Genomic DNA, 12,284 nt, shown 5'->3' on the forward strand with positions numbered 1-12,284 from the left:
GGGGCTCACACATTTTAATAAATATCAATATTTTCATCAAACCTTTCTCTTACTCCTAGAGTTGACCTTGAGCACTGCGAGTCAAGTCCCCCTGGTTTGGTGTGGGGATGCCTAAAATTTCATCATCTTGATTCCTTCCCTGGGCTCAGTCGAGACTTGATGACTTGTCCAGTAAAGAAATTAAAATTATTTCCTGATACTACAAACATACATTTTGAAGTAGGTTTTAGGCTGGAAATCACCCTTTCTGCTGCAAAGGAAAAATTGTAAAGTTCCAGCTAGGATACTGGGAAAAGTGGAAGGGGACAGCAATGTAGTTGTTACGAAGTTTTTACGAGTTTTTTAGGATGAAAATTCTAATGCAAGGGGTCTGAGTGACTCCCCCCGGGGGTCTGGCAACCCGGGGCGTGGTTCCCGGCACAGCCCGCAAGCAGTTGTCAACGGGATCAATTCAGGACTCTCGGGAACCAAGCCTCTGGAGTTTCACATTTCTGGGGACTGGTCTCCCCGCCCTCCCCAGTTCATTTCCTTCCATTGCCGGCACTGCCCTGTCCCCTCGGTTGCTAGAGCCGCCACTGGCCTCCGGGATACTCTCTCTGGCTCTGTCAGCATCGGTTACCCCAAGGGGGCGAGAAGGGGATATATTTGGGGTCTTCCCTGCCCTCCTCTCCGAGCCGGGGAAGGAGCCCCGCTGAGTTGGGCTCCAGTGTGGGCTCCGCCGAGATTAGCTGTCTCCCGAGGCTTCTGGTGCGGGGCACTTCGCGAGGGGCAGCGCCCCTCAGGTCCGCGCCGCCTGCGTGGTCCAGCCGCGCAGCTTAGAGGCGCCCCGGGCTCCCCACCCCCCGACCCAGCGCTCCCGCGCTCCCCCTAGCGGCCGCCAGGCGGCCTCGCTCCGTCCCAGGCTCGTCGGCGGCGCAGCTCACGTGACCACGCTCCGGGCCTGCGGCCGCTGTCGGTTCCCCCAGTCACCGAGCGAGAGGGAAGAAACAAGATGGCGGCTGAAGGCGATCCGGAGTGGGGCCCTAGCATTTCGGATTGAGCCTTCTCCCTCCACCCGCTTCCGCCGGCCGGGCCCCTCCCGCCCGGCCCCGCGGGCCTCCCCACCCGGCCTCGGCGCCCCCCACCGCCACCCCTCCGCCCGCCCCTCCCCCTACGCTTTCCCTTCTCCCCCCCGCCTCGGCTCCGACATGAGGGGCCGGCGGGGCAGGCCGCCCAAGCAGCCCGCGGCTCCCGCTGCGGAGCGCTGCGCCCCGGCCCCGCCGCCGCCGCCACCGCCGCCGCCCACGTCCGGACCCATCGGGGGGCTCCGCTCGCGGCACCGCGGCAGCAGCCGAGGCAGGTGGGCCGCCGCCCAGGCTGAGGTGGCGCCCAAGACGCGGCTGAGCTCGCCCAGGGGGGGCAGCAGCAGCAGCAGCCGAAGGAAGCCGCCGCCGCCGGCCCCCCCCAGCACCAGCGCCCCGGGCCGGGGGGGGCGAGGAGGCGGGGGCGGCAGGACGGGGGGCGGGGGCGGCGGCGGCGGCGGCCACCTGGCCCGGACCACCCCGGCCCGGAGGGCCGTCAACAAAGTCGTGTACGATGACCACGAGAGCGAGGAGGAGGAGGAGGAGGAGGACATGGTCTCGGAGGAGGAGGAGGAGGAGGACGGGGAAGCCGAGGAGACCCAGGATTCCGAGGACGACGAGGAAGATGAGATGGAAGAGGACGACGATGACTCCGATTATCCGGAGGAGATGGAAGACGACGACGACGATGCCAGTTACTGCACGGAAAGCAGCTTCAGGAGCCATAGCACCTATAGCAGCACTCCAGGTACCCACCCAGCCCCGTCGCTGCGGACTCCTTCCCCACCGCCTCTGCCCTCCCCCCACGCTCACTCCCTTTCTGGGCTCCCCACCCCCACTTAGCCCCAACCGTGGGTAAACGCGACGGCACTTCAAGTGACAAAAAACTAGATTTACCAGAGGAAAGAGGCGCATTGTTCAAAATGGAGATTGCATTGTTGCAGTTTGCAGGCCACACACTCGCTCGCGCTCTGTCTCTGCCCCCAACCCCCTCATTTTCCTCTCGAACACTTGTGCCAGTGGAGGGTCTCCGTGGGGCAGGATCGAAACTTTGGCACAGGTATCCATTGCAGTCAATTTTCTCCCCTTGGGTGGGTTTGGGGTTTTTTTGGAATGAAAGAAGCCTCTTGTTTTGTAGACCTCTTTGCATTTCTAATGTAGTTTCTTTTAGATTTTCATTATATATCTGTTCTTTAAAGGGAATTGAGAATTCAGGTTGTGGCACACACAGAGACAGACACCAGGCTTCTCGCCCTCCCCTAGCACTAGGGTTTTAAAGTTGTGTTGAGGAAATGGATCAGTTTGGGTTTAGTGGGGGAGCCTTATCTGGTCCTGTGTTTGTTTTTATTCTTGAGTGCTTATGGGCTCGTGCCACAGTTGCTGGTGAATGGCTGATTAAAAAGCAAAGCAGAAAGCCAAACAAAACCAGAACAAACGTGGTAATCCATTCGATTCACTGTCATTTTGGTAAAATCCAAAATAAAAGAAAAAAAAATCATAGGAACATGCGTCTTATCGATTTGATCCCTTTGCTTTGCCTGAGAAACGCAGTTTCCTGTCACCTGTTGCAGGATAAGTACGGTTGATCGTGCAAACGTAATTGCTGAAGGTGAACTTTGGGACCAGCTTCTGGGTCACATAGCAAACCTGTAGGGGATTTAATTAAAAAAGTGACTTTTTCTTCTTATCCCATTTTGAAGGATAAAAGTCTTTCTGGATCTGTAATGAATTTCTTCATGGTGATCCTTATTTTCTCACAGAAAGTTTTTCTAGGCTGGTGTATTTTTTTCTTTTAAGCACACACTTGCTCCTTTGTATTAAATACGTAGTTGCGTTTAAGTAACTTGTGAAAAAAGCATACTTTGTAGCAATAACCTACAAGATTTTTTGTTTCTATGTCTGTTAATCTGGATTAACTAAAGAATACATTTTTAAGAGCATTCACATAGTAAAGGTTATGAAGAAATAAGATCTTAAGAAAGTAAGGTGTGTCACTTTTTTTTTTTTTTAAAGACTAGGGTAGTGAAAATGGTTAAATAAATTTAAATGTTTCCCTTTCTATAAGTGCTTAAATACTTACTGGAGGGAGGGATTCTAAACCAGCTAGAATCCTATTTAGATTCTCCTAATAGTAAATGGAAAAAAGTAACTTCTTTTGCCTGAGAGTAAGAATGGTACACCTCTCTTGGGTGGGTAGGGATTTGTAGGCTGAAGAATGAAGGGAATGAATTAAGTGTACAGTATTTATGTCTTGTATGTAGAGGGGACTAAGGTACTTCTTATTTTTTTGCCAACTTGATGTCAGTACATCTTTTTAGTTAAAGTTTTTACTTGAAGAAATCACATGTGGTCCTCTACCAAGAGTCCAGAATTGAAAGAGCCATGGAGAAAGAATTACACTATCCCTGGGCGTTTTGGGATAGCATTTCAGCTAAGGTTTCTTTTTGAAGGCCTTGCAAATAATATTTAGGACTGATAGCTGTGTGTATGCTGAGTTAAATTACAATTTGTGGTTGGGTTTCCTTTTTCTTAGAAAAAACCTTGTACATTTATGTACTTACGTGACATTTTGTTTTTCTTAATGACACTAATAGTTTACCTTGTATATACTTGTCTTATCTTCATGTGAAATTAAGAATTATATATCCTTATATTAATCTTTTTTTAAAAAGATTTTATGTTTAGAGAGAGGGGAAGGGAGGGAGAAAGAGAGGGAGAGAAAGGAACATCAATGTGTGGTTGCCTCTGGTGCTCCCCGCACTGGGGACCTGGCCCGCAACCCAGGCATGTGCCCTGACCAGGAATGGAACCAGCGATCCCTTGGTTCGCGGACCAGAGCTCAATCCACTGAGCCACACCAGCAGGACCTTATATTAATCTTATATCCCCTGTATTTCCTAGTGTAGTGTCTTGAATGTAGCAGGTGCTCATCAAAGATTGGTTGGGTAAACAATTGTTAGTAGGTGAGAACTTGTAATAGACAAAGTTTTGAATTCTTCAGTGGGCTCCATAACTCCTCTAATTTTTGATTTGGGAATCTAAAAATTGGTCTAATTAGATTTTGATAGGCAATTTGACCAATGAATGTTTTTGGTAGCAGAGATACTGCTACTAAAAACTAGTGTTATGAGCAGTTAATATTTCATATTGCTTGCCAGGCATTTTCCTTTCTTTACTAGATATGGTTTTAACTTGTTGGATGTTTTACTTTTGAAACACATTATTTCTCAAGGTTATGGTAAAAGGAATGATACACTTTCAGAATATGTCCACTCTCCTAGAATGAGTAACAGTGCATGACGGGGAGTTGTTTAGGCTAAGCACTAGTTTCTGTAGGTGTTGGGTTTTTTGTCTGTACTTTCAGACAGTAAAGGTTGGGAAGAAGGCTGTCAGGTCAATGTGTATATGTGTGTATACTTTGGAAAGAAATACATTCTAGAGCTGGTTTAAGATATTCTGAAAGCACATGAAGAAATATGATTGGTAGATTCGAATCCTGTACGTGTAAGGGCTAAAAGAAGAACGTACTTTATTGGTAATTTAGATTAATATTTGTAGACTAGAATGTTGGCTTAAGTACTATCATAATAATTTAATATAAGAAATAATAGATGTATTCATCTATACTTTTCAAGCAATATTTAATAAAAATTCCACTTTAAAAATAGTTTTATTGAGATATACCTACTATAAAATTCATACTTTGTAAAGGCATTTTTCAGTATATTCCCAAAGTTGTGTAATCATCACCACTATCTAATTCCAGGACATTTTTATCACCCCTAAAAGAAACCTATACCATGGCAGTCACTCCCTGTTTGCTCCCTCCCACTCCCCATCCCCTGACAACCCCTACTTTCATTCTCTATTGAGATGTTTCTTCTGGACATTTTAGGTAAATGGAATCATACAATATATGGCTTCTTCCACTTAACATTGTTTTCAAGGCTCATGCATGTCATACCGTGTACCAGTACTATAATTGATTCATATTTCATTACATGGTAATGCCACATTTTGCTTATAAATTTATCAGTTCATGGACTTTTGAATCGTTTCCACTTTTTGGCTAGCTGTTATAAAATGCTGCTACACAGTGGTCTGTAGGTTTTTGGCTGTGTGATACGTGTGTGTGTTCTTTAAAGATTTATTTATTTATTTTTAGAGAGAGGGGAAGGGAGGGAGAGAGAGAGAGAAACAGTGTGTGGTTGCTTTTCGTGTGCCCCCAACTGGGGACCTGGCCTGCAACCCAGGCATGTGCTCTGACTGGGAATCGAACCTTTGCTTCGCAGTATGGTGTGCAACCCACTGAGCCACACCAGACAGGGCTGTGCAGTGTTTTAATTTTTCCTGGGTATATCCTAGGAATGGAATTGCTAGGTAATTAAAAATACATTTTTAATAGAATCATCTTAAGCAGACTTTTTATGAAAATGGATTTTTAAAAAGATAAGTTTGCGCCTTTATTGGCTATTCGAGGGGGATGAAGCTGGAGAAGTGGGTGGCCCCAGTGCCAGGTGGCAGTGCTTCACGAGAGAACTTGCCCAGGTAGTGGCCCATCAATCATCTCAAGCTTGAATTCCACCTGGTTGAAGGTCTTGCCGTTGTAGATGCTCACCATGCTGCCCACCATCTTGGGCAGGATGATCATGGCCTTTAGGTGCGTCTTCATCACGTTGGACTTCTCCTTGGGTGGTGTCTCCTTACTTCCTTTGCTCTGGCGCTTCTGCTGCGGGTGCTGCTTCCTTTTGGTGCTTCCGCATTGAATACTGCTTCCTTCTCAGGCCAGGGTTCAGCCGCCACCCGCTGCGAGGCGCTGTGCTTCCGCTGCTCAAAGCGCACAGCTGGCGGCCGGTGGAGATCCGCACTGCTGGAGGTGGACTTCCGGAAGGGTTGCTTTCTCTTCCGCTCCGCGTCCGCCATCTTGTCAGTGCTTCCGGAAGGCTGTTTTTTATAATAGTTTTAAAACAGAGTTAGGGAGAGAGAGCTGGGTTGCCTGAGGTGATCTTGAACAATTAAACCCAAAAGGATTTGGCAGGGAAGGACCAGTGTGAGGGGAGTTGTATCATACCATTGGTATTCATACTGTCAGTGTGAGGACTTGGGCCAGGTATCGGGGGCGTGTGTATATGATATGTAAGCCAACCACAAAATTTTAGGCTATCGTGACATATGAGAATCTGAGGGTTCTAGATCAATCTTTTATGAATGTCAAGGATTGAAAGGAAGCGGGTAGCACAGAGACTCAAAGAGTTAAGAATGTGGTGGCTGGAGTGGCTCAGTAGTTGGGCATTGTCCCTGAAAAATGGAAGGTCTCTGGTTCGGGGAACGGCACAAGCCTGGGTTGCGGATTCGGTCCCAGGTCAGGTGCCTAATGAAGGCAGCCAATCGAGATGTTTCTCACATCGATGTTTCTTGCCCTCTCTTCCTCCCTTCCCTGTCAGTTAAAAAAAAGAGAGAGAAGAATCTGATACCAGGCTTCATGGATTTGAATCCAGGCTCTGGTGATGGGCAGTTCGCTCAACTCTTTGTGCCCACTTTCCTCATTTGTAAAACGGAGATGCAGTACTTAATTCAAGGTATCCTGAGGGTTAAATGGGTTATAATGCATGTGAAATGCTTAGAACAGTGCCTGGCACATGGGAATGATTCAGTAAATACTAGCTATTATTATCTGTTGATTTGTTCCTCAGCTGAAGGTGGAGATTCTGTGAAGATATATAGGAACCTTACATTGTGTTGAGGTAGTATTTTATTCCATTGAAAGCTGTCAGCTGACTTACAAGGTATAAAAATATGTTGAGAACCACATTTAAGTAAAAATTACATTTTTTTGCTTTACTTAAGAAATATTAAGTGTTTAACCTGTCCATTAAAAAAATTCAGTTTATGCAACATCTGACTTATTCCAGAACTGTAATAAAAAATATGTATTTACTTCAGTTATTTACAGTGGTTAGAGAAAAGCACTCTCAGTAACTTCTAGCTCTTTGGTAGTTCCTCCTTGCCCTCTTTTTTGGCCTGTTCCGTAAACTCCAGTTTTCCAGGTTCTATGGCCCTCCCACTGTCTTCCCTCCTTCCCCTGAGATCTAATCTATTCTCAAGTTGGTTTTAAAATTACAACGAAAAATCATAAGAATAGTGTGCATTTACTCTTTTGGGAACATACACATAATTACACAGATGAAGACAAAAATCATCTGTAGTCCAACAACCTAAGATAACCAATGGATATGTTTTGATGTATTTTTAAAACTCAGTTTTTTGTACCATATTTTTATCTACATATTAAAAAATAAAATAGCATCATGTTAAACTGATTTGTTTGCTTTAAGCAAGATTTTCTCATATCATTGTGTCTTTTTCAAAGGAGTACATGAACATTGACAAAGTAATATGAAAGGCTCATAGTGAACGAAAGTGGTTCCTTGATAGACCTCTCCCCACCTGAGGCCTCTCTAGAGGCAGTGGCCTTCAATTCTTGTAGCTGGTTTTCATTTTTCTGATAATTACCACAGTATTTTAAAATAATATGCTTCTATTTGATTTATCAATTTCAGACATTTTTTCCTTGCTTTTGTTAAGTAGATGAGCATTTACTCCTTATAAGTTACCCTTCCTTTCTTCTATACTCATAGTTATAGCGTGATTTTTGGATCATGCTATAACTCACGAGGGATTATTATAAATCATGAGGGATTGATTAGTTAGACTATTAAATATTATTCATAGTCAAATAATGTGCTATGTTTTCCTGAAGTTACTGCCTTATTTTTTTCACTTGCTTAGTGTTCTATGTACCTTAAAATATTTTATCACTTGCTATTTGTGGACTCTCAAATGTAGCATTTTCTGTTCTCATCTGTTGCTCTGTAGGGTTGGTGAACCTCTCACACTGGGACTTTTTTTTTTTTTTTTTTAATTTACTGATTTTAGAGAAAGGAAGTTGGGGAGGGGAGAGAGAGAGAGAGACTTTTTTTTTGTTCCACTTATTTATGCATTCATTGCTTGACTCTTGTATGTGCCCTGACCTGGGATTGAACCTACAACCTTGGTGTATCAGGATGACATTCTACCCAACTGAGCTAGGGCAATACTCTGGGACTTCTTTTTGCTGCTTTCCCACGTTGATTCTGTTTTTTGGATCTTACATTTTTCTTGGTTTACTTACTTATTTTCAGTTCAATCTCTAGTTGTATCCTACGGATGCATGAGAAAACCCACCCTTGCCCTGGCTGGTGTGGCTTAGTGGATTGAGCCCATGGCCCGCAAACCTAAAAGGTCACCAGTTTGATTCCAGGTTGGGGCACATGCTTGGGTTGCAGGCCAGGTCCCCAGTTGGGGGGGTGGAAGAAGAGGCAACCAGTCAATGTTTCTTTCTTTAAAAAAAAAAAGATATATTTATTTATTTTTTAGAGAGAGGGGAAGGGAGGGAGAAAGAGGCGGAGAGAAACATCAATGTGTGGTTGCCTCTCACGTGCACCACACTGGGGAGCTGGCCTGCAACCCAGGCATATGCCCTGACTGGGAATTGAACTGGCGACCCTTTGGTTTGCAGACCAACGCTCAATCCACTGAGCCACACTATCCAGGGCCCAGTCAATGTTTCTTTCCCTTTTTCCCTCTCTTCCCTTTCTTTAAAAATAAATAAAATCTTTAAAGAATATAATTCACCCTTAATTTTCATTACATATCTGAAAGTGCCCTTTTTACCATTAATACTAGGTAGATAGTTTGTTGGGGTACAGGATCCTAAATTTAGAATCAGTTTTAGGTCCTGGGTGGGTAGTTCAGTTGGTTAGAGCACTGTCCTGATTTGCCAAGATTGCAGATTCGATCTCTGGTCAGGGCACATAAAAGAATCAACCAATGAGTGCATAAATAGGTGGAGCTATGAAACGATGTTTCTCTCAAATCATTCAATAAAAAAAATTTTTAAATCAGTTTTACTTGAAAGATTTGCTGTGTTGTGTTCTCGAATCTAGTGCTACTGTTGAGAAGTCTAGGGCCATTCTGTTATTTTCATCATATCTAACCTGTTTTTTTCCTTTTAAAGGTTTTAGGCTATTTTCACAGTCTCCAATATACTGAAGTTTTACATCGATATCCTATCACTTGATGTGGCTCTTTTTCAGTCATTATGCTGTGTACCTGGTGGGCCCTTTTAATCTGGAGACTCATGTTCTTTAGTTCTAGGAAAATGTCTTCTGTTATTTGTTTATGTTCCCCCAAATTGGCTCAGTTCTCTCTCTCTCATTTTTTAATCCTCACTAGAGGGTATGTATATTGATTTTAGAGAGAGGGGAGTGGTGGGGGACCAGACAGACAGACAGACAGACATTGATGTGAGAAAGAAACATCAGTTGGTTGTCTCCCATTTGCACCCAGACCAGGGATCTAACCTGCAACCTAGGTACATGCCCTGACTGGGGATCAAGCCTGCAACTTTTTGGTGTACAGGATGATGCTCAGTTCTCTTCTTGAACTCCCAGTTGACGAGTTAGGTGTTGAATCTTTTAGGGTGATCATATTTCGTTTCTTATCTTTTTAAATTTTTATCTGTTTGTCCTTTTGGTCTGCTTTCTGGAAGATTTAGGTTTCTCTTTTCTCTCTTCCAAGTCTTCTGTTAAATCAGTTTTTATTTCAGCTATCAGACAATTAATTTCCAAAACCTGTTTTCTGTATTTTCTATAGGATCATGTTCATTGATACATTATCTTACATTTCTCAATAATAATAATTTAAAAAATTATGAAGTATAATTTCCACATACAGTAAAATTCACCCATTTTAGTTTACAATGTTGACTAAGTTTTGGTGGACTCATACCGCCATGTAACTACTACCACCATGAGATACAGCACAGTTTGATCACCTCCACAAAATTCCCTTATGCTCCTTTAGTCAGCTCCTTTCCTTCCCCTTCTCCCTAACCTCAGGTCACCACTGATCTATTTTTATCTTGCCTGTATTTTTTTTGTTTTTGTGTATTTCTGGTTTTCTCTTCCACTCTTTTATTTTTCTCCTGTGAGTCTGTTTGGTTTCTTAAGGAAAGGTATCTTAAATTTCTTGTCTGTGACTGGGAGTAGGGGGTCTGTGCGAGGTCTATGCTTGTCTTTTGCTCTGGGAAGCTGGATGAGGGGAATTGATGAGGGCTTACACCTTAGAATAATCACATTTCACTATAAATTTCTCTTTTGGAAACCCTGAGCTGCCTTTTATTTATTTTTAAAAAACTAAAATATAATTGACATACTAGTTTCAGGTATAGAGCAATGATTCAATATTTGTATACATAGGTCTAGTTAACATTTGTCACCATACATAGTTACAAAAACTATTTTTTCTTGTGAGAACTTTTAAGATTTTCTTAAAAAAATTATTTTTAGACGAAGGGGAAGGGGGAGGAGAGAAACACTGATTTTGTGTTTCACCCATTTATGCATTCATTGGTTGCTGCTTTTATGTGCCCTGACCAGGAATCAAACCTGTAACTTTTGTGTAGCAGGATGATGCTCCAATCAGCTGAGCTACCTGGCAAGATTTACTTTTAGAAACTTTCCAATATGCAGTATGGTATTATTAACTGTAGTCACCATGTTGTACATTATATCTTCAGGATTTAATTATAACTGGAATTTTGAACATTTTGACTCCCTTCACCCATTTTGAACACCCTAACACTTGCCTCTGGTGAATTTGTTCTCTGTATCTGTGACCTTCCTTTTTTTAAAAATTCCACACATGTCCCTGGCTGGGTAGCTCCCTTGGTTAGAGCATCGTCCAGATATGCCATGGTTGCAGGTTTGGTCCCTGGTCAGGGCACGTACAAGGGTTAACCAGTGAATGCATAAATAAGTGGAACAACAGGTTGATGTTTCTCTCTCTCTTTCCCCTCCTTCCTTTCTCTCTAAAATCAATAAGTAAAAATTAAAAAGCTATTCCACATATAAGTGAGACATGGTATTTGTCTTTCACTGTCTGACTTAATGTATTTTGCTTAATGTATAATATGCACTTTCTTGGCCAGATTTTCGAGGGAAAAATAAAAGTGCATATTATACATGGGTAGTACTAATTCCATATCTATACACATTTTTAATTTTTTATTTATGCATATGCATTAAAAGTATAACTCTAGAAAGCAATAATGATATATGTGTGCAAAATAGTGTCCTAGAATATGATAATTAGTTTTGTTTGTAAATATAAATAAATAAAAAGTTGAATTAAAAAATTGAAATGAAAGAATTTTTCCCCTGAAAGTGTGGGCCAAAAGCGTGGGTGCGCATTATACACAGGGAAGGGCGAGATTTCCCTTAGCACGGTGCACTCAAGGCCCACCAGTGGTGTGGTGTGTGTCCTGTTGTGCATGTGTGTGTGTGTGTGTGTATGTCACATCTTTACCATTTCTCCGTTTGTGGGCACTTAGGTTGTTCTCATGTCTTGGTTATTGTAAATAATGCTGAAATGAAGACAGGAGTGTAAATACTTCTTTGAGATAGTGATTTCCTTTACTTTGGATATATACCCAGGAGTGGAATTGGTGGGTCATAATGGCAGTTCTAGCTTTAACTTTTTGAGGACCCTGCATACTGTTTTCCACACTGCCTGTTCCAATTTACATTTCCACCAACAGACCACAAGAGTTTTCTTTTCTCCACATCCTTGCCAACACGTATTTCTTGTTTTGATAATGGCTATTCTAACAAGTTTGAGGTTATATCTCATTATAGTCTTTTCTCTTTGTTCTAGTATGTTACTACCTTTTGTATCTCTTTGCTGTCAATTTACCAAGTGTTGAGAGGAAAAGGACATTACCTCACGTTACAAATTTGTCAAATATAATTGGAAGTCTCATTAAGTATTTCTTTACCATGAGATTAAAACACTTAAAAATAATTAATACTTATAAAGTGTGCATGGTACTGTGTTAAAATCTTCAGAGACACTGAGATGGATAAATGGCACCTGCTCTCAGGGTTTTATTCTTTAGAAGAGGGAATAATAACACAGTGCATAAATAATTATAACACAGATCAGGATATGGTAAGTGTTGTAAGACAAACATGATTAAATTAGGGAGAGAGGTTACAGTCTGTTGGGAAACCAGAAATGGTATCAAGAACAAGGTTGAATTTTAATTTAAAAATATGGACTACTTCACGAATTTGCCTTGAAAGTTGGACAGGATTTCTTTAGGTGGAGGTTGAATAGGAAGAG

General features: G+C 42.6%; 1 protein-coding gene across 12 annotated transcripts in view; it reads left to right on the top strand.

Moving 5' to 3' along the window:
• The first annotated feature begins 978 nt into the window (after positions 1 to 978).
• The window catches only part of BPTF (bromodomain PHD finger transcription factor), a 124,408-nt gene continuing 113,102 nt past the window's right edge, over positions 979 to 12,284 (top strand). For all 12 annotated transcript variants that reach the window (XM_024573445.2, XM_024573447.2, XM_045182534.2 and 9 more), the window contains exon 1: positions 979 to 1,809. In XM_024573445.2, the coding sequence (XP_024429213.2) occupies positions 1,188 to 1,809 (622 nt within the window). In that variant the 5' untranslated portion in view covers positions 979 to 1,187. The remainder of the gene's footprint in view (positions 1,810 to 12,284) is intronic.

This window comes from Desmodus rotundus, chromosome 9 (assembly GCF_022682495.2).
Source record: "Desmodus rotundus isolate HL8 chromosome 9, HLdesRot8A.1, whole genome shotgun sequence".
In the NCBI taxonomy this organism is placed as follows: domain Eukaryota; kingdom Metazoa; phylum Chordata; class Mammalia; order Chiroptera; family Phyllostomidae; genus Desmodus; species Desmodus rotundus.